We start from the raw sequence: 26,746 nt of genomic DNA on the forward strand, positions 1-26,746 counted from the left end.
CAAGGGTTCACTGATGCTATTGAAAGAAGAAACACTTTTTAACAGTAAGCAACATTAAAACAATAGTTGTCATGATTTCAATTATTACAAAGTTGAACTAGTTTAAAACTCAAATGAGGTAAAATAATCAAAATCCAAGAATGAAGTTTGAACCTCTGAACCAGAGATACAGGTTCTTTAAAGCTCAACCAAATCTGTGGAAAATTTCTGGGCAGGAAAATGAAAAGCAGAAATTGTTATAATGTATACTGAAAGAAGATAAACTCTGTGTTTTAGGAACAATAAAAGTTGTAAAAGGACATAGAGTAGCTGAATGGCTTTCCATGGAAAGGTAAGATAACCATCTCAAAAGCAACTAAGATAATCTTATAAGAACAGTTGCAATCTTCCTAGAGACATCCGTTTTCCTTGTGTGTCAGGTATTAAATAACTATGAAGTGAGACTCTAGGCTATTAGATACAGAATCTGAACACCGTCTCCCAAGAGGAAGTCATTGTGAAGGGAGAGAGGGTGAAAACATTTGTTTGCCATCTGAAGGAAACTGGTGAACCAGATGTCATAAAGATGCACTGAGGTTGGCAATAGTTTGGTGAGCCAAAAACTAAGGATGGGAAGCACAGAGGTGAACTCCCATTTACAATTTTGTGAAAAAGTATTTGCATCTTCCAGGATTTTCTGAGTTTTATATATCTGCAAAGAATATTGTCAGATTTTCATACAGACCTACTGTTATATAAAGAGTATATAAAAACCCACCAAAATTTAGTGCTTATTTTACTTAGTTATTCCATAGATAACCATTCAACAAATGATGAGCCAGTGTAAAAAAAAAGTTACTCCTATCTTCAGTTCAATATTTAAGATGGACGTGGCTCAGCATTGCCCAGCGTAAATCTCATACACTTTGGCCCCTCATCCCAATGAAGTTGCTACAATACAGATACTATATCCCTAGCATGCCTCACTTAAAAGAGCGACTGAAGACTGTATCAGTGCTTATTAGTCTGGATAACATTACAAAACTATCTCTGAGGCTCCACTGGCCTATAGCTGCAGCCATGGTCCTGAAATGCAAAAGATATCGGCTAGCTGTGAATCTTCCCAAGAGTTACAATTTTGTCAAAACTCTCCAAGAGACCATCATAAAATCATGCAAGACATCATGAAGTAACAAGGGGTAGAAATTGGATTTCAACTTAAGATTCTTCATTTAATGACCGTAATTATGATTGCGCTGAAAACAGTGATGACCAGTCCTTGCACTTACAACCATTGCAGCATCAATGTGGACACAATTTGGGCACTTGCCAACTAGTATGTATTAACAATGGTTGCAGCATCCCAGAGTCTTGTGATCACCATTTGTGAACTCCCCAGGGCCTTCTGACAAGCAAAGTCAATAAGGGAAGACAGATGGGTCAATAATCTTGTCCTGATGGGTTTGTTCTCCTATGTTGTGCCATGTGTTTATGGCCATCAGGACAAGATTCAGCAATCCAGCTGCATTTAAAAGACAAAGGACACTCTTATGAAGACAGCCAAGTCCACATTTTGGACAGAGAGTACTGCTGGTTTGAAGGTGGGGTCAAAGAGGCCATCCATGTCAAAATTGAACAGCTCTCTCTCGACAGAGGGAAAGGGATGTGACATCAACTATTTCCAGTCTACAACACACTCCTTTCAGCAGTTCCAAGAAGGCTCCACACCCATTTGCACTACTCAGGTGACCCAGAGGACACAGATAAAATTCCAGATGGCCTTAACAACTGACCAAAAGAATGCAAATGACCAGCTGTCTGCAAGGAGTATAAATCCTTCCATTCCTCACCATCCAGTCAGAGCTGAAGAAGCTTCTTGGATGAAAAGTGAAACATCTTCAAAGAAAAACAAGAAAGTCCAGTTGGCTCTTGAAAAAAGTACCTTTGGGATTCACTGAGTTCATACAGAAATCTAAATCTTGGAGACCAGAGGAGATGAGACAGATGGCTGAATCAAGATTGGAAAGGATAAACCCTATGAGTAACTTAGATATACTGAAAACTGAAATTTTTTGATCCAATGGAGTTATATAATTACTGGAGCCTTGGTAGTACAGTGGACTAAAGTGGACTGTTATTAACATCTGCCGCCTGCAATTACTGCAAGTTCAAATCTCACCAGGCTCAAGGTTGACTCAGCCTTCCATCCTTTCAAAGGTAGGTAAAATGAGGACCCAGATTGTGGGGGCAATAAGCTGACTTTGTATAAATATACAAAAGTATGAAGGCTATTGCTTAACACATTGTAAGCCGCCCTGAGTCTCCGGGGAAGGGCGGCATATAAATTAAAGCAAAAAAAAAAAAAACCCAACAACAAAAACCTGTCATTTACTTGGTACTTGATTGGAACATAATTTTCATTAAGAATTTTGATTACAATAATAAATATTAGTACAAATTAAACTTACAGAAAGAGAAGAAAATAGAAAAAAAAATCACAAAAGTGTGGGAAACAAAGAAAGAGCATAAGAAAGAAAAAGAAAAGAAATAAATAAATAAGGATGTGACTTCCAACCATCAACACAAGAAATATAAATAAATTTACTAACTGACATCTCTTCATCCTATATCCCATCCCTTTTCTATAGGCAAATTCATAAAGCTTTTTGATCCTGGTGTCATTCAAAAGTAAAGGGTTTGCCAGAACTTTGCAAAAAAAAAAAAAGAAAGTCTTATGTAACTAATAGGTCCCAAAGCCTGGAAAAGTATGGGAACTGCTGAACTATATTATAAACAAAACTAAGTGTATTTGCCTAAATAAACAGTTCTGATGTTCTCATGGCCAAAATATAATCAATGTCTGTGATTACCGTTAGACTGAATCCTAAGTTTCATGAAGATCCTTGCTTTATTGAGCATGATTTGGAATTACAGTATCTTTAAACTCCTGAGAATCTTCATTGGCTTTGGACTAGAACAGTTAATAGAAGTAGCTTGAGAAAACTAAGTAGCGGTGGGGGACGTATCTGCAAGAGAAGCTTCCCTCCCTGCCACTCAGAGCAGCTCAGTTCAGTGAGGCAGATTCAAGCATGCAGAGCAGCTTGAATTAATTACCGCGAAGAAGAAAGGATAAGGCTAAGAGGGTCCCCAGGAGAAAAGCTACTATTTAATACAAAACTCTTTGAAGATGTCAAACTGCTTCTGTTTTATTTATTATGTCCCAGAAGCCTCCTCCTGGTGCTGTCTGCCAGCAGCTCCAGTTCTTATTCTCATTACTAACCACATTACAGAGGTGGTCAACGGCCACAGCAAGGAGATGGTTTTGAAGCTGGCACACAGAGCTTCTTCCATCTCCCAGGCAATAAAATATAGCCATTGGCATCTTCAAGCCCTGGAAACGCTAAAAGCCCTTGGCTGAATTTTGTATCACATTTTTTTAATAAAGCAAGAAGCATCAATGAGAGACACGGGAGTTTTTACGAATATTTCTATTTCTAGAATAATGGAAAGGCAAAGGGCATAGAATGCACAGGGAACTTTTCTATATATTGACCTCAATGACAAATTGTCAGGTTTTGGCAATGGAATAGGTATAAGTCTACTTTACCTCACAATTCTAAAGAGCTGTAAAATATTAACGGAGAAGTAAAATTTGGTGCAATTAAGTGACAACAAATTAAGTTATACAAGAAAATTGTTCTGTCCTGAAAAAGTACAATACTCAGTTGGAAACTTCTCAAGAGTTTGTGATCTAATTGCTCAAGAGGATTTGCCGAGGATTGTTATTTGTAGGAGAAGGAATGGCAGAACTTGAGATGGAGTAAAAAGAGAGATCAGCCTAGAATAGTTAGCCACAAGCGAACAAAGTCCTAAGCAAACACCTAACCAGCTGTTGATCATTAGTTGAGAAGATTCCTGTGCACAGGCTTTTAGCAATAAATCTGATTAATTGCACTTTCACGTATGAAGCTTTGTCTTTCATGCCTGACATATTTCCCCAAATGACTGTATAAGTGGAGTAGCAATGCAGTACTGCACTGCCTTGTTTATGGATCTCCTAAAGTACTGTGCTGGGGGAAAATCTTAGTGCAGGGGCTCAACTAAAATGTATGATCCTAATTTAGAGCAAAATCCCCCTGAAGAGAAATGAGAAGGTATGAGCTCTTCAATATAGGGGTGTCTCAGATAGTAAGAAAGTAAATCCTTCCTTAGCATATTTTAATAATTCATTTCCTAAAAAGAATGAAAATTAAAATTTTCATTTCATCTTTAGGTGGATTCAATGATATATATTATTGAGCATGATTGTTTAACCAGCTTGTTCTCTTATGGTAGTAAAACCTAGTTTGCATTTTGTTATCTTCTGCACTGCAATCCTACACACTGAATGCTTTTGCTGAAAGTCAAAGCAAACTGTACAGTATCTATTGTATTCCCATGGTCAATTAAGCTACGGTAGTTACTCTACCAAAAATGGAGAATGTATATTTTGGGTAAGATTTTATCTTGATAAACTCATGCCAAGCAATGCATTTTTCCCTTAATGCTCACAAACCAACAGTTTAAGGTTGGATTACTGCAATGCCCTCTACATGGGGCTACCCTTGGGGTGCACTCGGAGGTTCCAGCTGGTCCAGAATGCGGCCACGAGAGTTGTTATGGGAGCTTCCCGTTACTCCTGTGTAACACCTCTCCTACGCGAGCTGCACTGGCTGCCGGTTGCCCTTCAGATCCGCTTCAAGGTGCTGGTTCTCATCTATAAAGCCCTACATGGCATGGGCCTGGGGTACTTGCAGGACCACCTCCTACTGGCCTCCCACCGCCCTGTGCGGTCACATAGGGCTGCCCTCCTCCGGGTGCCATCGGCCAGACAATGTCGGCTGGTGACCCCCAGGATGAGGGCATTCTCGGTGGCCACACCGACCCTCTGGAATGGGCTACCCATTGAGCTCCGGACGGCCCCTGACCTCCGCACTTTCCGCACCGACCTGAAGACATGGCTGTTTCAGCAATTTCCCTGATCTGCTACGAGATTTTATTCTGTTTGGGGTTTTATATTGGCTGTTTTTAGGATTTCTTATTGTTACATGTTTTTATTCTGTGCGCCGCCCCGAGTCCTACGGGAGAAGGGCGGCATATAAATTTAATGAAATTAAATAAATAAATAAATAAATAAATAAATAAATAATTTCCTCCAGCATTTTGACAAGTATCAATGGAAGCCCAATAGTTCTTTATTCCCAGACCTTGAAATCTGTATGGAACAGGGTAAAGGAACATAGATGCAACTGTGTTATTGAAGCTTTAAGTGTGGGCAATGTATATTAAGAAGGGACAGAGCTTTGATTACAGTCACAGGCACCTAATTGTTTTGACATACTCCTCCTGTGGGTACCTGTGCCCATATCCTCTTTTTGAAATTAGGACAGTGACTGGCCCAAAGTCACCCAGCTGGATTTCATTCCTAAGGCAGGCCTAGAACTCACAGTCTCCTGGTTTCTAGGCTAGCACCTTCATCACCACACCAAACTGGCTCTCATGTGTTCATGGGCAACTAAGACCCAATCCCTCTCCCTCTCTTTAGTATTTTCAACCTCAAGGGACTTTGTCCCAAAGTTTCCACTGCTTTTATATCTTTAATCAGTTCTTCTGTACTGACTAGGATTAGATCTATGATGAACAATATCAAATGTGGAACAAAAATTATGGTTCAGAATTTCATTTTCATAAACCTCTATTAAATCATAGTCCACTTCTCCATTAGTAAGCTGCTGAAGTAAATGAACACTTATACATGAAAAAGTGTGCTCTTCTACCTTTCTGTTGTCTTTCCTCTTTTTCCTCTTATTCAATCTCTTTCCTTATTGTTTGTTATTAATACATAGCAACAGCTCCTAGAAGAGCTAGCTGCATTACAGAATCATCTCAGTCTGCAGTTTCAAGGATACAAAAAATATGGTGACTTATAAAGTATGTATATAAAAATCATAGTCCCTGGTGGGTTGTGGTTTCTAGTGTGTGCTGCCACTGAATTTATAACCCCCTCAAAAATCAACGAAAATCCTGTCAGAGGACATTTTAAAAAAAGCATATGATGAACACAGTATGCATACAAAGAAGAAATTGCTTGAAAAAAATGATTCCTCAAATTAATCTTTTTTCCAGCTGGTGAAGTTTATAGGTGATCAGTCAAGATGAAATAGAACCTTTGATAGAAAAGTAGACAAGCACATAAGAATATCAAATGGTACAGATGAAGAAAAGCAGGGCAAGACAGCTTCAGACTAAGGCAATATCAAAGAACTTATTTTACTAGCATAATTGACAAAAGCAAAGCTCTCAACCTGGGAAGAGCAAAGGCAGTGATATCATCCCCACCTGAGTCTGGGTGCCTCAGAGACACAGATCTCAGTTTTCTCTCACACCTGGCATTCCAAAATCCTTAAATCTCCTGTCTCCAAGTAAGCGCACACCCACACAAGCATAAAAACAGAAAGGCTGCCCCCTCAACAAAGCTTAATATTTAGAAAAGGTTTGCAAGTTATTTTTTAAAAAGCAGCCATACATCCAAGTTTTTAATTTGGACTTGTAGTCAGGTTCATGGAAGTCATTAGCCAACTAGCTGTACCCGGCCACACGTTGCTGTGGCCCAGTCTGGTGCTTCCGCTGGGCTAAAAGAGCGAGGCTAAGTTCCAAACTCTCCACGAACATTTGGTGGGCGTGGCCAACTCGACGTCACTCATTTTCATCAGTCATATGACAGCTCCCGAGCCACGCCTACGCAGCTGGTGATTAGGGCAGAGAACCGGTTGCTAAAAAACAATGGGAACCACAAAATCCTCCCTCTCTGTCTCCCCCTCTCTCTTTGTATCTCTCTATGTCTCTCTCTCTCTCCCCCCTCTGTATCTCTCTGTCTCTCTCTCTCCCCCTCTCTCTGTATCTCTGTCTCTCTCTCTTCCCCCCCTCTCTCTGTCTCTCTCTCTCTCTCCCCCCCTGTATCTCTCTATGTCTCTCTCTCTCCCCCCTCTGTATCTCTCTATGTCTCTCTCTCCCCCCTCTGTATTTCTCTATGTGTCTCTCTCCCCCTCTCTCTGTATCTCTCTATGTCTCTCTCTCCCCCCTCTGAATCTCTCTGTCTCTCTCTCTCCCCCCTCTGTATCTCTCTATGTCTCTCTCTCTCCCCCCCTCTCTCTGTATCTCTATGTTTCTCTCTCCCACCCTCTCTCTCTGTATCTCTGTATGTGTGTGTCTCTCTCTCCCCCCCACCCCCGTCTCTCTGTATTTCTCTCTGTATCTCTCTCCCTCTCTCTCTGTTTATCTCTGTCTCTGGCCCGGCCTCTTCTGCATCCCCCGCCATCGCCCTTACCTTTTCAGGCCAGGCCTTCGCAGCTCTCCGCACCACAGCATGTTATGTTAACAATATATTTGTTGTTACTCTCCTACCTATCTTAAGCTAGAGCCCATTACTTTAATTTACAACTATTTATATTTTATAGAATTATGAATTTCTATATCTAAGTTTCTATCGCTATGTTTGTAGCACTATATTTTTCTTATCTGGTTTTGAGCTCTTTAAATCTTTCCAATCGAATCCAATCAATCTTTAATACAGGTAGTCCTTAATTTACAACCACAACTGAAACCAAAATCTACATTGCTAAGTGAGAAATTTCTTAAGTGAGTTTTGCCCCATTTTACCACTTTTTTTTGTTGCCACATTTGTTAAGTGAATCACAGCAGTTGTTAAATTAGTAATTCTGTTGTTAAGTGAATCTGGTTTCTCCATTGACTTTGCTTGTCAGAAGTTACAAAAAGTGATCATATGACCCAGGAACAGTGCAACCATCATAAATGTAAGTCAGTTGTCAAGCAGCTGAATGTAAATCACATAACCATGGGGATGCTGCAATGGTCATAAGCATGAAAAATGGTAATAAGTCACTTTTTTCAGTACTGTTATAACTTCGAATGGTCAGTAAGTGAATTGTTGCAAGTCGAGGACTACCTGAGTCTTCTGTATCTGGACTGCTGATATTTTTTTGTTGATATATTTTGGAATTATACCTAGTGAAAAATTTGTGATTTAATTTTCAAAATTCATGTGGTAAAATGTTCATTTTTTTTCATGGCATTGCCAACATTTGTTACTAAGTGATTTATCTATCCTGGAAATTATTGATGGAGTGACATTTCATAACTAGTCTGCTTTTCCCCAAAATTCCCTTCATCTGTGCTTCCTATAAGTATTCAGGTATATATGTGCAAATGCCCATTTTTAGACATTTCATTCAGTAAAAACACAACTGCAGCTGTGATGTAGTATGTTTCCTCAGAGAACAGAGCAACAATTTTTACAGCATTTTTAAACATGTAAATGTATGTGCTACCTGAGTCTTCTGTATCTGGACTGCTGATATTTTTTTGTTGATATATTTTGGAATTATACCTACTGAAAAATTTGTGATTCATTTTTCAAAATTCATGTGGTAAAATGTTGGTGTGTTGGTTTTACGTCCAGCAGGTGGCGCTGTTTTTCAATGTTTGTCAATGTCTTTCAATGTTTTCCAATGTTTTTACCTGTCACAGGTGACATGTATATAATATAGATATATAAAAACACGCCCGTAGTCGAATGCAATGTTGTGTCAAAATTTGAAAGCAATCGGTGAAGAACTTTCAGAGATGTGCGGTTATGTACAAACAGACATTTACATTTTTATTTATATAGATTTTGCAATTATTGGTGGCAATTCTTCTTTATTCCTCCCTACAAATAGTTTCTGAAAGAGACTGCTATTAATCTCATTTGGCAGAGCTAGGCTGAAAAATAAGTGATCCCTATTTTAAATTGAGTTGATCTGTTAGAACATTTTATATGCCAATTCTTAGGAATCTACTAAATAGCTCTTGCTTAAGCCAGTCATATGGATATAAACAACATGTGAATTTTTAAAAGATATATTAAGATGCTAAAAGATTGTGAAAAAGTTGTCATTTTCTCCAAATTCATTGTGAGAATCAAAAGGTGCGCCCTTTTGCTGTACACCTATGTCTTTACCACATTTTAAAAAGCAGGTTTCAAACATGATTTGTGGAGATTTGTATTTCAATGGAGATTTACTATGAGTTGTCCATAACAAAAGTGTCAAAGACTAAAAGACCCCCTAAGAGGTAGCTGGAGCTTTATGTATTCTGTTTCATACTGCCAAGGCATAAAACATAAATCCACAGTTATGAATCCATAAGCCAATTATCACAGCAGAAACATTAAAAGAATGAAATAAAATTTAAAATAATCATTGCTGGCCTAATACAATCATCTTATGTTCATAAAGAACGTAATGTATCCCCTACTGGCAAGTTATCCTAAAGGATCCTGAAGGAACCTAGGAGCCAAGCCATATCGGTTAAAAACAGCCCTTTGAACTATACACACAAACCTATTGAGAATTTAAGAAGCGTTGCAATATAACTGGCTATAAGTAGCTCTCAATTGCTAGCATGAGGATTCCTCCATTTTGTATCTATTGTGATTTTTGACTTGTCTCAAATATTCCCATATAAGGTACACTGGGGTAGTCTAGCCAGATAGCGATGAAACTTATCCTCCGAGCAGGATTCCAACTGGTGTCTTAAAGAAGGATCTCAGTTTTCATTTCCAAATCTAGCAGTAGCTGTCAGTTCAGGGTGACCCGAAGATCACAGACCTGCTTCCTTGGGGGAGAGAGTCCCCAACCAAGAAATAAATCCAGAGCAGACAGAATGCCAGATTTCTGTATAAACAGCAATTTTGGGCCTGAACTTCAGCCGGTTTTGTATCAGTCTCTTATAACCTCTAGAGCAGAGGTCTCCAATCTTGGCAACTTTAACACTTGTGGACTTCAAGTCTTAAAGTTGCCAAGATTGGAGACCCCTGCTCTAGACAGAGTGTCACAGACTCTCCGGTCTAGCCCAAGATGAATATATTTAACTGGGTATTACTAGCATACTAATACCTCACTTCAAACTGATGGATAACCTGTCCTAGTGGTTCCATACAGGTGTTGTCATCCCTTCAAGGTAGACCAGGTCAGTAAACAAGCACCACAAGAAATATTTTGTTGACGTAAGTTATAATAATGGAATTTTAAACACAGGAAAGCATTTCTCCTTCTCTTCTCCTTATACCAGAGTCAACAAAGATGAACCTTGAGTTTCTTTCTCATGCTTTCTTATTTTTCCAATCAAGTTCATGTTTTCCTAATGGCTGTTGCTATTTGTTTAAAATGCCATCTCTGCACAAAGGATTCCCTCTTGTGCTAACCTCTCCTCCCTTGCTACCAACTGACACTGTCTGCTTGAGGAGAAAGAGATTGTAGAACAATGCTTCTGATCCCCAAACTTTGCAGACAGTCCAGAAAGTTACCACTGTCAACTACTCTGTGAAAGATCAAGTACAACCAGCAGGAGTGCAATTCAGATTTTGCTGAAGGTTGTCTACCAAAGCAACCCAAGATACTTATGTCCCATATCCTGACTGAACTCTGAGTCTGTCATATAATTTACTTTTTCTATGACGTTCTGTAGCTGAAACCTCACCATTTTGTTAACACCCTTCTCTGGAAATAGAAGGCTAGAAACAAAATGTAGCCAGATTTAGGGGAGATCTCTTCAACAATGCCTGCTTGACTGCCTCTTTTACGGCACTTAGTATAACCAACTCTCCTAGATAGTCATTACCATTTACCGATCTAGTCACTCAATCCCTGTTCCCCAGTGAAAGGATCCAAAAGGAGCATACGTTTAAGTCGGATAAAGAAGGGCTACAGAGCCCTTCTTTATCAGACTTCATGAGCCAAAATGAATTTTGTATCACTGAACAAGACTTTGCTCCAGTAACAATTTCAGACACTGGTCAGGCATAGAAAAAACAAGAATTTGAATGACTTTATCAGCAAAACACTATGTAGATTGGCAGATCTTCCTTCCTATCTCTACCCAGTAGGAGCAGGCCATCTTAACTACCAGTAGCACTGCTGAACAACAAACCAATGACACCATAAGACAAATAGTGGTATTTCACCGAATAAGCTCTTATCCATAGTTTTTGTACAAGTAGTGTGTGATTTATTGCTAGTGTTTCATCTCCAAGAACCAAACAAAGCATCATAAAATTTGCAAACTGAGAATTGTTGCTGCCAGACAATCACTTCAAGAGCTCTTTTAACTCCTCAGTAAAACCAAGCATTTGATGAAACACTTTGCAAGCTCCTGGGAAATCCCAAAGCACCTGGTAGAATCTGCTCATTAGTCATTTGAGGTTTTGGTCCTTGGAGACAAACAAACAAAACAAGAATCTTCAAGAATCTAATGCAATCACAGAAATCCTAGCTTTAGAGTTGTTTTAGTGCATTCTATTAGTAGAGATGGCTTCATCAACAAATCATTAAGAGTGAGGAAGATGTCAATTACTTTTCAGGCAACTATATTAGTCTGGTTTCTATGTGGGTTTAGAACTAAGCTAGATATTCTTTAGATATTTTGGTCAGCAAATGAATCAAGAACTGTATGTCTTTCTCATGTATCATAACAGCTCTTGCTCCTGAAAAAAACCAGATCAGTAAGTATTGATGTATTGATGAATTGCAGGATTTGTGGAAATATGAGCTACAATTCTAAAAATATAGTAAAAAATCCTGTGAGAAACATCTTTCTAAATACAGATGTTGCAGCCATGGTATTAATTTTCATTTTTAAACTGGAATACTGAAAGTTACCATATTTAATTGGCAACAGATAGCAGCAAAGTCAAATGTTTCTGCTCACAGGGCTGGCCAACTATGAATGAATTACAATCAAGAAAGAACTATGCCCACACTTCTATGCAGCAAAGCAACCTGTTCCAGTAATACAGATAATTTAGAATTGCTGAGTACTATCAACATATCGTTGCCAATAATGTTACATGAATACATCCAAGTGGAGCAGCGAGGTCAAAGCTCAACTTGAAGCTCTTTTAGGATAGGATAGGATAATTTTATTTCTATACCGCCCCTCTCCCGAAGGACTCGGGGCGGTGTACAGCCAGGTAAAAACACAATACAAATATCACAATTTAAATTTAAAAATTATTAAAAGTATTACATTCAAGGCCAATTAGCTAAAAAACCCAAAAATTTAAGAATTCCGAAAACTCAATTATGAAGCTAGCTTGCCTGTCGGAAGAGCAGGGTCTTAAGAGCACAGCGGAAAACTCAGAGGTTTTACCTTTACTATTGGAATATGAACTGGTCATTGGCACTAAAATATAATCAAAGCAGTAATTATGCATAAAGGCTCACCTTGCTGCTTTCTGAGTAAGCTCTACAGGAAAATCAGGGCAAAGCAGTTGCAGTAAGCAGTGGTACTCCTTGGCGGTCAGCAAGTCTGCAACAGAAAGCAAAAGCATTAAATGTGAGGTGAATAGTCTCCCCAGCATTGAGGCTGGATCATGGACTTCTTCATTTATTTTTAGGATATAGGTAGTCTTTGATTAATGACCACAATTGGGATTGGCAATTTATTTGTTAAATAAAGTAATCATTAAATGGGGAATCATGTGACTGCACCTGTGCTTATGATTTTACTTTAGCTTTCTCGTTTCTCCACTCCCCTGTCCTTTGAACTGTTCATCCCAGTCCTGGAATAATTAGCAAGGAGTGGATTGTTATATTTACATTCATTGAAGAGAAAGGGATAACAAGAGAGAAAACAGATGCACAATGGAAAATACACATCAAAAGGAATGTGCTGGTACAAGCAGCCCCAAACATGTGGATGCTCCAACACTGGAGTTTTTAAAGAAGAGACTGCTTGAGCAGGGGGTTCCACTTTCAACTCTGTTATTCTGTTAACCTGTGTTTGGAGCTGGGTCCTGTGAACACATGAGGCAAACTGCCAGTATATATCTCATTATGTGCTTGCTTACTCTTTTGTAAGCAGAAGAAAAGAAAAAAAACCCAGCTCAGGCACAGGAGAGATTGCCTAAATCACTTTAGACAATCTCTCTTGGGCCTGACCTGTTTTGGTTTTGTTCGTTTGCTTGTTTTTTGTTTTCCCCTTCATACAGCAGAGAGATTGAAGAAGGGAGCACATGAGAGCACATTTGCCTAGTGTGCTTCCGACTCTCAACCCTTGTGGTTGCGGATGCTAGTGCATTCTTTTTGATGTATATTCCCCATTGTGTGCCCACTTATCCTCTTGTAAATCCCTTCCTCTCCAAACTCTCCTCTCTACAAGAGAAGGAAAAAGGGAAAAAAGGGTCAGACACAGAACAAGTGAACCAATTTTTTAGCTATCATGTGACTAAGGTATGCTGTGAAGGTTGTAAATGTGTGACTTGGCTGCACAGTTATTATTATTTTTTGCAGTATCATAACTTCGAGCAGTTGTTACATGAGGCAATCAATAGGTGAGGCCTACCTGTACTTCATATTAGACAGTATGTGGCAACATTTCATTGTATTTAAAATTTATCTTATATATGTTAATAGGGAAGTCAAAATATCGCTAAAGACAGGGTGAATTATATGGGATGTGAAACATTCAGGAATTGGGAAAATTGTTAAGCCTTCTTGATTCAGAGATGAATAATTAGGCAGAAAAATCATTCAATCCTACTTTAATTGTAGTTCAGGACATATAAGATTAGTCCACGGTACAGAGTAATTGTCAGATTTAGCAAGGTAATGTATTTGAGTGCTTTGATCACTTAACAAAAGCAGTATGTATAGTGACTATTTTAGCAAAATCTATTGTCAGGAACTGCAGGAAACAGGCCCTATGAGTACTACGTTTCAAACACTTCTTTGTACACAGGATCATATTTAGTTTTTACAAAATCTCCAGCTTTTTGTGGCATAATATTTGCTTCCTTTATAGCCTCTCCTCTTCTGCCTTCAATCAAACATTGCAAAGTCTACTTTTTAGTCAAATCTTTTCTCCTGACATCACAACATTCTACAGTATGCCCAAATTATTGAAACTTCTGCTAAAAGGACTGTGTAAGGGCATTGATACAAACTTTGGTTTGTTTTAAACAAATACTCAACACAGAGAGTAAGGAATTAATCCTGCACATACTTTTATGAGACTAAACCTTATTAAACATAATGGGGCTTCTGAAGAAATATATGATATAAATAGAATAATATAATTAGGAATTTTGTTTCAAAAGAAAATATATGACTCAAAAAATAATTGGATGGGGGGAACCTTGAGATTTTTACATACAGAAAACACACAAATTACTCCTTCTACACAACAACAATTCCTTTGAGAAGGGCAATTCAAATTTAAAATTTAGGGAGGAAAAGTACTGGTGCCATTTTCCCACTTCATTGTTAACCTGTAAACCCAGTAATGCTTCTTGGTAAACTCTTATATAAATGCCTGTTTTCCTGGGCAGCCAAGAAGTTCAGTGTCAACTTGAATTAAATCGTAGATACGTATGCACACATTCATAAGCATGCATACAGAGATCTAATTTATCTTATTGAAAAAGATATTCCCTGCTTAAAAAAAAAAGCTATCATAAGTAATCTACACATGTTTTCATGTAATACCTATCTTGGTCCAAAACACTCCTTTAAAACAAAGTAGTTTCAATCTGTTAAAAAAAATCACTGGTATGGGAACATTCATTACCACATGTTTGTAAAACCATCCAAGCAACATCTGGCAGCATTAGGAAAGGCAAACAAGATCTAAGGACATATATGAAGAAGTATGGCGATTAAACCCACAAACATTATTACTTTGGCATCTAGTAAGGCAGCTGGATGGCTTCTTGGAATTGTGTGTGCAAAACTGATCAATCTATTAAAGAAAGGCAAAGAGACAAGATCCAAAATACACAAAGTAGCCAACCAAATGAATCATCTCTTAAGAGTCCTGCTTTGTAAAAGATTGGCAAAGAAAAGCCTCTGTGGTTTTTAAGGGGAGAAGACCAAAGAGGTGAAGCTCAAGAGCGTTTATGGGATGGAAAGAGAATGGAAAGATACTTATCTCAAAAAACCATGCATGATTGTAAGTTCCCAGTCCAAAAGGTTTGTGGACTGAAGTTAAAGAGAGGGGTGGCTGAACAGCAATAATTTTGACAAATTTCTATATGCAGAAGAATGTAAAGAATGGAAGAAAAGCCAGTAGTAAAACTAGAGCCAAGTACAGGAAGGGAGTGAAGCCAAAGGGCACTAAATGGAAGGCTATAGTTAAAGCTAATTTGCTCAGTTACTTGTTATCCCTCTATTGAGCATTTACTTTTCTGCTCCAATATTTAATTAATGCAGCTAGAATCAAAAGAGGCCCCTGCATGTTCTCAAACTAAGTACTGGCATGCATTTACAAAGCTACAGCTTTCTTCTCCTGATTGCAGCCCATTGTGCCTCATACAATGAAGCTATAGAGAATTCTTTGGGGTTTGGAGAATTCTTTGGCGTTTAAGGGTGGTTAAAGGATCACACTAGAAAAAGGGATCCTGGAAAGCTACTGTGCATAAATCTGGGATCCTTGCCTGTATTTCAATTGGGTATCATCGTAGACATTTGATATTTTACAATGTTTAAACAAATTAGACTCAGTTTGAATACTCATGAGTTTCCAGCTTCTGTTTCTGCATATTTAATTGTACCCATATGTAGGCAGAATTTAAGCTCAATTTTTCCCATGCTAGTGTTCCTCCAGATACGTTAGAATTCAGATATCATAATCTTCTACTAATGATGAAAAAATCATGCTTGTTGAGGATTATAGGAACTGAAATCCCACATGTTTCTAGAGCATCTAGTTGGAGAAAGACGCTCTAGTCTAGTGTTTAAATAAGAGGTAGAATACATTCAGGGATGCTGGTAACATTCTTTTTCCCCTTTATTTTTCCTGTATTTTTTTATGTGCAGAAGATAGAACCAGGTACAGATGTGGTATTTCTCTTTTATTCCATTTCTTCTTCTCAGATTTTTTACTCCAAACTTCTGCACTTAATTTTAAGAAACATATTCAGAGTTCTGGCTGCACAAAGGAACCAAGACTATAAAACCTGACACCATTTCAACAGGGTCAAGGCAAAACAAATATGGTTGAGGAAAAAAATTACAAAAACAGGTGTGATTCTTCAGTAGTATACCCTTAAGGCAGCTTTATGTATTCTGTGTTGAACATTAATTATTGGAAATTGATTCTTTATCAAAGTATTTTATTTTGTTACTGATATCTTTTGTATTTTTATTTTCAGTGTTTATTTTAAATCTAGAGAGTACAGCCCTTTTTTGTCAGGAAAATGTACAGCAATTGACTGTTGGGGAGTACAAAACATGTGCATGCATGTACAAAATATGCACAAAATGTGCGCAACATGCAATGCTATTGTATGAAATAGCAAATTCTGTAAACGGAGTATGCAAAAGTAAATCAGCAAGTAGACATGTGGTGGGGACTTTTTTCATGCCAAAGAAATAGCATCATATTAGTGATGTTCCTTAATCTAAGAGGAGAAAGGCGTGCACCTGGCATTTACTTGGAGATTCTCAGTTGTGATATGATGCACAAGAAGGAACACCACAACACGAGTAATAAGAGGGAACAGGTAGCAGGAAGGAAACATACTCATCTCACTAAGCCAGCTATTGCAAATCAATTCCAAATGGACAAGGGGAAAAGTCCAGTATGGATGATGGCCACATGTTTTTCTTATTCTTTTGTACTGTTTCTTATCAGCCCATTTAGTGTCTGCCTGCATATTTCCACAGAGAGTAAAGAAACTGTGTTTGGGCTGAATTCATAGAATAGGTATACAGTTTTTGCATTGAGGTTTAAGGAACAATAAAAGTTTTGGTGGGTCTACAGAAATTTTCCAAGCTAATTATATGCAGAATCTTGTGAAGTTCTTCCGTTAGGATTCTGGCTCCAAACCAGCTGATTTTATATCCCTATTCTACTCTAAAGTGAAGTTTCTAAATTATATGTATCAAACACAAGCCAGTTCCACCTGAATTCATTATTGAAGCACAACTAATAAGTCAGCACATTTTGTAAAGCCAAGTGGCATTCTCTGTGCATAAAAAACAGGGAAATGTGATAAATCACTTAACTATATATTATGAGCCACTATGGAAATCATAACCATAGCAGGAAAGTTTTACCCTGTTACATTTTACAACAAAGAAAAGCTTACTATACTGTACTTGTAAAACATTTTACTATGTGAACATCCTAGAATAAAGACATCATTGTTCATTTACTTTTTTAAATTGGACTAAGTGCAAGGTAAAAAGATTCAGGAGTTCCAAAACAGGAAGATGGCCAGATGTTTTCCTTAAATTTGAAGACCATGTCTGAAAATCTATTATCTAACCTATAATGATGTAAGCAGTATCACTTCACCATACTTATTTTTGATGATAAATGACTTCGTACATATTCTCTATTAACAGAACTCAAGGTTGAATTCGTAACTTGAGGCAGTCTTATACTGAATACCAAGTACTCTTAATATCTGCTATTCTGTCTTTATGAACAAGAATACTTATTTCTAGCTAAAAACCATCAATTTTATAGTTTTAGATTTATATATTTATGGATCTATTTTAATTTATAGATAGATAAATTCATAATTCCTATTACTTTTGATCATTTGGACTTGATGAAAGCTAAATTGAAAGAAATAATGCAGTAACAGTAAAATAGTAAAATCATTAATTCATCTACAAATATACTATACCAAATGCATAAGGCGACCGCTGAATAAAAATAATGCTTTTTAAAGATTCCAGTATTCATTTTACTGGTAACATAGATGGAACATTTATGAAGCTTGGTCAGTGAAAATCTGTTTCTCAGTAATTTTCTATCATCTATCTATCTATCTATCTATCTATCTATCTATCTATCTATCTATCTATCTATCTATCTATCTATCCATCCATCCATCCATCCATCCATCCATCCATCCATCCAATCAACTCAAGGCACCAAACATACCTAACTCTCCTGCCTCCTGCCTTTTTTTCTATAACAACCCTGGAGGTTGGTTGGATTGAGAGAGTAACTAACACAAAGTCAGGTGGCTGGCTTTTATGCCTAAGGCAGGATTAGAATATAGTACCCTGCTTTCTAGAACAGTATCTTAACATTCAATCAATCAATCAATCAGAATAGAGCTGGGTGGGACCTTGGAGGTTTTCTAGTCCAACTCCTTGGTCAAGCAGGAGATCCTATACAATTTGAGACAAATGGCTGTCCAGTCTCTTCTTAAAAACCTCCAGTGATGAAGCACCCACGACTCTTGAAGGCAAACTGTTCCATGGGTTAAATGTTCTCACTATTAGGAAGTTTATCCTTAATTCCAGGCTGCTTCTCTCCTTGATCAGTTTCCATGCATTGTTTCTTGTCTTGCCTTCTGGTGCTTTGGAAAATAAGTTGACCCCCTCTTCTTTGTGGCAGCCCCTCAAATACTGGAATACTCCTATTGGTTGGTTGGCTTTCAACCAGGCTAATACTTCTTTACTCATAATCAAGTGGTCTAAACTGGCAATCCCTTTTCACATTGCAAGAGCATAAACAGTCTTTTAAGTAAACTTCTGATTGAGTACTTTAACTATCTAAGATAGAGTCCAAATCAGCGTATGGTAGGAGTCCCATTTCTAATGGTTTCAAATGCCTATCAAAATCTGAGTTGTAGTCCAAATCCTCTCTTTCATAATAAAAGTGACCAAAGAAACAAAAAATCCCATTCTGCATGGAATTTTGCAAGCAAATGTAATTAGCTGAGATACACTGAAGGCACTACTGTTTTAGTGAAGTTTTGAAATCTTGTGTGATTTTACTGCCTTTTATTCCTTTTTCTAAGTGTACTGGTATATATGCATGTGCATAGAACTTTTAGATTTTCCCAATCCCTTGATTGGTACCAAACTATCTCAATACTTTTCATGGAAAATTCAAATAACTGGAAAATGGCAAATATTGTTCCTCTTCTCAAAAAGAGGGGGGAAAGTCAATCAAGCCAATCAGCTTCAGATTTATATTGGGCAAAATTTTAAAATAGATTATTAAACAGAATTTGCTAACATTTAGAAAAGGATGCATTGCTTGTCAGAAGCTAGCATGGGTAATCAAAAATCAGTCAAGAATCAACCAACTGCCACATTTTATTAAAAAGCATAAGCTTTTATGAGTTACATTTAGCTTTATCAGATGGATGGTATGGCTAACTGATGTAAGATTTAAGTGAGGTGGTTGCCTTTTTCCCTTGCATTCCCCCAATTCAATTTAAATCTTATATGACTAATCACTCCATGCATTTGGTGAAGTGAACTTGATTTGACTGGTTTGAAAAAGGACTACCAAATATTGCTAATATAAAGCATAATTTTTTCATAATTCATTGGGTGCTCTCAATCTACTTTTAAGGCTTGTATGGAAAGCACATTGCATTTTGGGTCACATTTAGGAAGTGGTCAACTTGTTTTCACTGAAAACTGAAGGGCTACCAAAAGATGTTGTGGATTTCTGCCATACTAGAGATTGGATTAGGTATTTTCAAAGCCATATATTGTATGGTTCTTTATAGTAGAAGATATATAAACGTTTAATCTCTTTATAGCATGGTATTTGACATTACAGCATACATGCCAATTATAGAGATGATAGTACTGATAAATAGCTCTGAAAATAAAAATTATTTTTGTTAGTAGTAGAAGGACTAAGATAGAATTCCATGAAGTAAATCTAGGTGAATGGTTTTAGAAACTAAGAATTTAAGGAAGTTTGTTAACCCCTTCAAAATTCACTTAACTATATACCAGACATTTTAAAAAATGTAGACATTTTATTTCTTTGATTAATCTTATTGGACATACATATCCATCAAGAAGAAAGTTACAGCCAACTGCCATTACCTTCAAGAGGATGGAGACTACATTTATATATGTTCTCTTTTACCTTAAAGAGTGTTGTCAACTTAGAACTATTAAGGAACAATCAAAAACTATTCATGGCCATGCTTTTTATTCTGCCGTCTCTCTTCTTTCTTCATTTATATATACATTCAATCAACCCAATGCTGTGTCATATCTTACATCACTTCCTAGTTTGTCTATTGGTAGCTGCAGATACCAACTATAAAATCCCTTTTATTCCCATGTCCCCACTACAATCCCTAGAGAACTATCAAAATTTTGCCATGCCCAGAAGTATCAAGAAATACCATTGTGTGGTGGTACAATGGTTAGAATACAGTATTGCAGACTAACTCTGGCCACAGCCAGGAGTTCGATCCTGACCAGCTCAAGGTTGACTCAGCTTTCCATCTTTCCGAGGTTAGTAAAATGAGGACCCAGATTGTTGGGGGCAATATGCTGACATTTGTAAACTACTCAGAGAGTGCTGTAAGCACTATGGAGCGGTATATATAGAGCCTTGGTGGTGCAGCGGACTAAGTGCTGTTATGTAGCACTTAGCTGCCAGCTGCCTGCAATTAGTGCAAGTTCAAATCTCACCAGGCTCAAGGTTGACTCAGCCTTCCATCCTTCCGAGGTAGGTAAATTGAGGACCCGGATTGTGGGGGCAATAAGCTGACTTTGTAGAAACACTGTTTATGGGGGGCCAAAAGCCCTAATACGCAGGTATATACAAAAGAATGAAGGCTATTGCTATAAGTTGTAATCTGCCCTGAATCTTTGGAGAAGGGCGGCATATAAATTGAACTAATAAATAAATAAGTCTAAGTGATATTGCTATCATTTTCTGTGCTACATCATCCAAAATATGATTATTACTGTCCCTGAGCAATGTCTACCATTTGCTGTGATTACTGCTTTCCAGTTAATTACAATGACATCACTGAAGGCCCAGTTCTAAAAAAAACCAATCTATTGAAATTGCCAAGAGCTGCTCGGAATAAACAAGAGTCATTGGGTACATGACCGCACAGATTCTTCCTGTCTCTAGGATACTCAGGCCACAGGCCAGGCCACAATCAAGTCAACAGTCCTCATGGCTGTTCCACAAGGAGGGCAATGGCAGGACACAGAAAAATACTATCACAATAAATAGAACTTTCTTGTAATCCATCTGTACCACAAATTACCATTTTAAATGCTTTATCTTTAAAAGGCCATACTGTGATCCATGTAAGAGCCAGCCAGAATGATTGCATACTACTCAAGCCTTCAGTACCACCCATGAGCTCCAAGAATCTGTTCTCCACTTCACTCTTCACTGGAAGAGTGAAGTGGAGAACAGAGATTTCCTTATAGTATTTAAAAACAGTATTCATTTTCCCATCATGAAGCACAGATTGTTCAACTCAACCACAGAAGTGGCTGCTTGAACAAAAGGTCAAAAGAAAACCAGCACATCTAAATTGCAGTCTTCTATGCAGACCCCTAAATTATGATTCTTCTCCCCCCCCCCATATTGGTCTCTGAACTTTGGAAGATCTACCACAACCTCAGTGTCTCTCTGATACATGCTCTGAAGAAACTACATCATAAAGACAAATGCAATTAACAAAGTGGCATTTGTTAATTTTAAAATGAAGCAGAAAAACAATAACTAAGGTGTGATTTCATTTCATGTCTGGCTTTGCACAGAAGTTACCTTGGCCATCTTAATAAATCTATTGTATATGAACTGGTAATGGGAGCTCATCCGTAGCTTTAATCAGCAATTTCAGGAAAATAAATATTTAAAACCCACATGATGCAGGTATTATCAGATTATGACTCTACCAAATATGACGTGTTACCTAATCCCATCAGGAAAAGATGCCTATGTCATGAATCTACCAGATTTATCATATTGCTGAATTTTTGCTAGTCCTAAAATTAGTGATGAAAATAACCCTCCACTTGATTGTATTGACCCGATTAGATGGAAAATCTAATCTTTTCATAAATGAAAAATTTATGCACTTTTTCAATAAAGAAAGCTCTAATAAAGTTTTGTTTTTGTTGAATTTTTAAAATCAGTGCCTTATCAGGGAAAAAATTAAGTCTAAACTAATGAAGACATACCGTATATTTTGCAAAGCTAACTAGAAACTTATACACACATCTTCTCTCATACACGCATATACACACCGCTTTAAATCCTCTGGTATGTAGGCAGATCGGCTGATGTCATCTGGGGCTGCAACAGCACTTGACACTCCAGCATCTGGGCTGCCCTGACATTGAAAACTTGCAGCTGTTGCTACCTCAGACCCGCTTACAACCACATCTTTCAGACTCCATCCCTTTCAGACTCAATCTGGGTGCTTAATTAGAAGGGTGTCCAGGTTTGGTGACTAGCTCAATTTGTAAAATGTATTTTTAAAAGAAAAGAAAAATATTTTTCAGAGTTATTTTGTATGCATTGAGAACTTTGAATACCCACTGTAAATGCATTTAAATCTTGCCAAAAAGTCTACTGTAATAGGGACTAGTTTAGGCAATTGATAGGAGTCATCACTGACATTAAGGCAAACTAACACATACATAGCAAGCTAATAAATGAGCCGAGGTGGCTCACAATTTAGATTAGAATCCCAGTATAATTCTTTGTGTGTGTGTGTGAGAGAGAGAGAGAGAGAGAGAAAGAGAGAGAGAGAGAGAAAGCTATTAATATGTTCCTCTATTTACATGCTTTCATTCTCTCCTATCTTTCTGAATGTAGAATGTACATTTTACTTTGATAACTAAAAATAGGTTATTGATGTAACTTTTCTACTATTTACTTTTATACTAAAATGAAAGAAAACACAATTTGGTATTGTTTCCGTATTCTGAAGTGGAAATCAAAGAATCATATACTTTGATCAATCCAAACATAATTGTCTCAATTATTCCTGCTACTCCTGTTAAAGATTAAACAACAGAAAGTGAATGAATGTAACCAACTATCCCTTTAAAAAATCACATACCAGAAATCTTTACAATTTTATGTCTTTGGTTTGTAGAATTTACAGAAATTACACTAAAAAAATTAAAACCTGTTCAAACTTACAAATGACAGAAAGAATCACAAACAGCAAGATATTGTAACAGAAGATGTTCAAAAAACACCAATTTTAGGCTTTGGAAAATTGCTAATATTGAGAGAAAGGCTAATTTTAAGGCATCTGAGGTGTCTTTTTATATTTTGACATGGCAATCAAAACTGTCCAATCATGCATCATCTCTTGTACTTAACAGAATAGCAATCATTATGGATATGACAAGATTTCTGAGAAAGGAAATGCAGTATCTGTCATTCTGTAAGATGTTCTGATGACAGTGGGATTTTCATCCATCACTTTGGTGTCTGAGCATGGCAATTATTATTAATGGTCCACCATTCTGGATGGGATTGCTGTCAGTCAATCTCTCTACCTAAAAGGTTACTTAGCAAGTCAGTCCACTCTCTTTTTCCTTTTAATTCTGCATCATATATAATAACTGAAGAGAAAAGAAAAGAAACAAGTAAGCAAGCGATGAAATGAGCTGTTCATGTAGCTCCTTTTGTTCCCTTGTCAAATCTTTTTCCATCTGGTTACAGATAGAAAAATCATAAAGAAGAAATTATCTTCTTTATATATTCTTTGTGCTTTGAAAGACTAGAAGAAAGAGAAATGCATAGGAATAAAAACTTTCTTCATTATATACTGTATTTATGTGTTCTTTTACCTCATCCTTCATCTCTAAGCTGTTGGAAAAAATTCAAAAGATGGAGAGAGACTGGAAGCGTCGCGGCGAGACCGGCTGGAAAAATAGCGGGCTCCGACGAGCTCCATGACAATCCAGCCGGACAAACCACTGTCGGGGGGGGGGGGTGTCTTTGGACCAGAACTGTCCTATAGGGATGGTGAAGAAGGAGAGGCGTCTCGGACGACCAAGAGAAACAGGCAAGTTCCTCGATAGGTCAGAGACAGCTCTTTGGACTGGCAGTAGGGGTGGTGGCCTTTTCAAAATGACTGCTCTGAAGCTGGGGCAACCGGACTAAGCTTTTGTGCAGGAGCGGTGTTTGAACAGAGTGCTGGAACCGGGTGAGTGATTGGCTAACTCACAGGTACAAAAAAACAGTATGGAAAAAAGTATGGAAATAGAATATTATGGCTGAAATTGGAAACAGAATATGATGTAAAATGGATTATGTATATGAAAGGATATACAAGAATGATCCGGACAACACTTTGTTCATAAAATATGTATGTTTGGGGGGGGGGGAACCAAAAATTTGCAATAAAATATACATACATACATACATACATACATACATACATACATACATATGTATATATAGGAAAAATTCAAAAGATGGATACAAAAGTAGCTTGAAAAACAGAATAACCAAAAAAATTCCTTCAAGGAGGTGGCAACAGAGTCTGACCTTGCCTCTATGCAATATAGGTAGTCCTCAGCTTACAACAATTCATTTAGTGACCATTCAAAGTTACAATGGCACTAAAAAAAGTGACTTATGACCATTTTTCACATTTACAGCCATTGTAGCATCCCCGGGGTCATATGAACAATATTCAGATGCTTGGCAACTGACTCATATTATGACGATTGCAGTATCCCAGGTTCATATGATCAATTTTTGTGACTTTCCAACAAGCAAAGTCAATGGTAAAGTCAGATTCACTTAACAACTGCAATGATTTGCTTAATAACTATGACAAGAAAGGTTGTAAAATAGGGCAAAAGTCACTTAATTGCCTTGCTTAGCAATATAAATTCTGGGCTTAATTTCAAGGATTACCTACTGTATATTAACAACAAAGTAAATACATTTAAAAATATATTTTTAAAGAGGATATAAAGAATGATAAGGAATGTCTAATCTGATGACAATACCTTGCATTCATGGGAGCATTTGTAGCATGTCCCATGGGTAAAACATCTGACACCTGAAACAAATCTGCATACTAGGGTTTGGCAAAAAGATAATTGTTTTTGCTCAGGGACATTTAAGGCAAAAGCTTAAGAATCATTTATGTGCTGTAGTTTTATCATAAAGCTTCCTATAGCCCTTGAGAGTAAAGACTATTAGTTTGGAACAGCAGCCCTGGGCTGAAATCAGGAATCACCAAATAGAACAATATTTTCTTACACAGACAAACAAATTAAAATCTCCCAGATATCTCTTTGCAAGATGAATCAGCATCTATTTAAAATCAAAATATAATACAAGAACTCTTGCAGTAAAAAATCTGAAGGCTAGTATACCATTATTTTCCTATATACCATTACAGAAATGAATATGTGATGCATAGTAGCTGAACATTAAACAAGGGCTGGACTGGATTCTAATCAGAAAAAATGACAGTGGAAAAATGACGAACCTGAATCTCAAATGTTTGTGAGGATGGGATTCCAAAGAGCAGAGATGGGGAATGATGGCCCCTTGACAGCGGCGGGATTCAATTTTTTTTCCTACCGGTTCTGTGGGCGTGGCTTGGTGGGCATGGCTTGGTAGGCTTGGCAAGGGAAGGATACTGTAAAATTTCCATTCCCTCCCCACTCCAGGGGAAGGATACTGCAAAATCCCCGTTTCCTCCTGATCAGCTGGGACTCGGGAGTCAGAGAATAGATGGGGGCGGGGTCAGTCAGAGGTGGTATTTACCGGTTCTCCAAACTACTCAAAATTTCAGCTACCGGTTCTCCAGAACTGGTCAGAACCTGCTGAATACCACCTCTGCCCCATGACAACTTATAGACTTCACCTCCCAGAATTCCTGAGACAGCATGGCTCATAAAAAGGCCAAGTCATAAAAGGGCCATCGTTACTCACCCCCTGTAACAGAGAAATAAATCTACCATATAAATATTGTAGCCAAATGTTATAATTGTTTATTTATTAACATATTCATACACATGATTTATATGGTTACTCATTTAGTTGCAGGAACTCTGGGCAGCTAGTTAATAAAAAAAAATGTGATCCAAAACAATTAAACAAAAACCCCAAAGACTTAAAAACAAATATAATAACAATCAATATATAAAGCACCCAAGGTCCAAATAAGTCCCTTCCATCTTATAAGAAGACAGCCAAAAAATAGCTTCGCTTAACCACCTGGCCCCAATGCCTGAAGGAAAAGCAGTTTTTAAAAAAAATATGGAAGGCCAGCAGGTCAGGCAACAATTATAAGGGCTATAAACTGCAAAATTAATTGGCATGCCCAGCAGCATTAATACTGGCATGCTCCGGAAGGGGAAATCAAGCATATATCCAAGGAAATTAACTTTTCTGTGGAAAAATTCCTGACTTCTGTCCTACAATCAGTCTCTCTTCACAAAATAGTATAAGTAGTCCACCTCTTTAATGTTAAAAAAATGAGTGAGCTTTTGTGTCTGGATTCTTCAGTAGCTTTATGCATTTCCCCATTTTCCTTATTAATCAATGATACATCTGGCTTTACTGAAAACAGCAAAGCACTATGAACACCAAATGTAACTCCTCTAAAACACTATGGAAAGCACTGTCATAAAACCCTCATTTCTACATAAACCGAGAACATTATTTATTACCACATAGGTTATCTGCAAACAGTACTACTCTTGCGGAGAAATATTGAAATAGACTGCTTCCTCACTAAATGGTGGAAATTAATATGCACTTGTGTAGTTTCCCTCAGTAATATTTTGCTCAGCCTTGAAGAGCTGCCTCTTCCCACAAGCAATGGAGTTGAATAAGCTCAGTAAAGTTGAATATTGATTGGGGAGACTTTTTGTAATAGTTATTTATTACTTGTTTGTCAATATTATTGCTATTTCTAAGCCACCCAGGG

The 26,746-nt window shown here is 37.5% G+C and overlaps 1 protein-coding gene across 3 annotated transcripts in view; it reads right to left on the bottom strand.

The window, feature by feature from the left end:
* The window catches only part of CSTPP1 (centriolar satellite-associated tubulin polyglutamylase complex regulator 1), a 178,592-nt gene that overhangs the window by 18,025 nt on the left and 133,821 nt on the right, over positions 1-26,746 (bottom strand). For all 3 annotated transcript variants that reach the window (XM_087883098.1, XM_034417494.2, XM_087883104.1), the window contains exon 4: positions 12,300-12,384. In XM_087883098.1, the coding sequence (XP_087739224.1) occupies positions 12,300-12,384 (85 nt within the window). The remainder of the gene's footprint in view (positions 1-12,299; positions 12,385-26,746) is intronic.

This window comes from Pantherophis guttatus, chromosome 1 (genome assembly GCF_059756535.1).
Source record: "Pantherophis guttatus breed Tessera chromosome 1, ASM5975653v1, whole genome shotgun sequence".
Classification (NCBI taxonomy): domain Eukaryota; kingdom Metazoa; phylum Chordata; class Lepidosauria; order Squamata; family Colubridae; genus Pantherophis; species Pantherophis guttatus.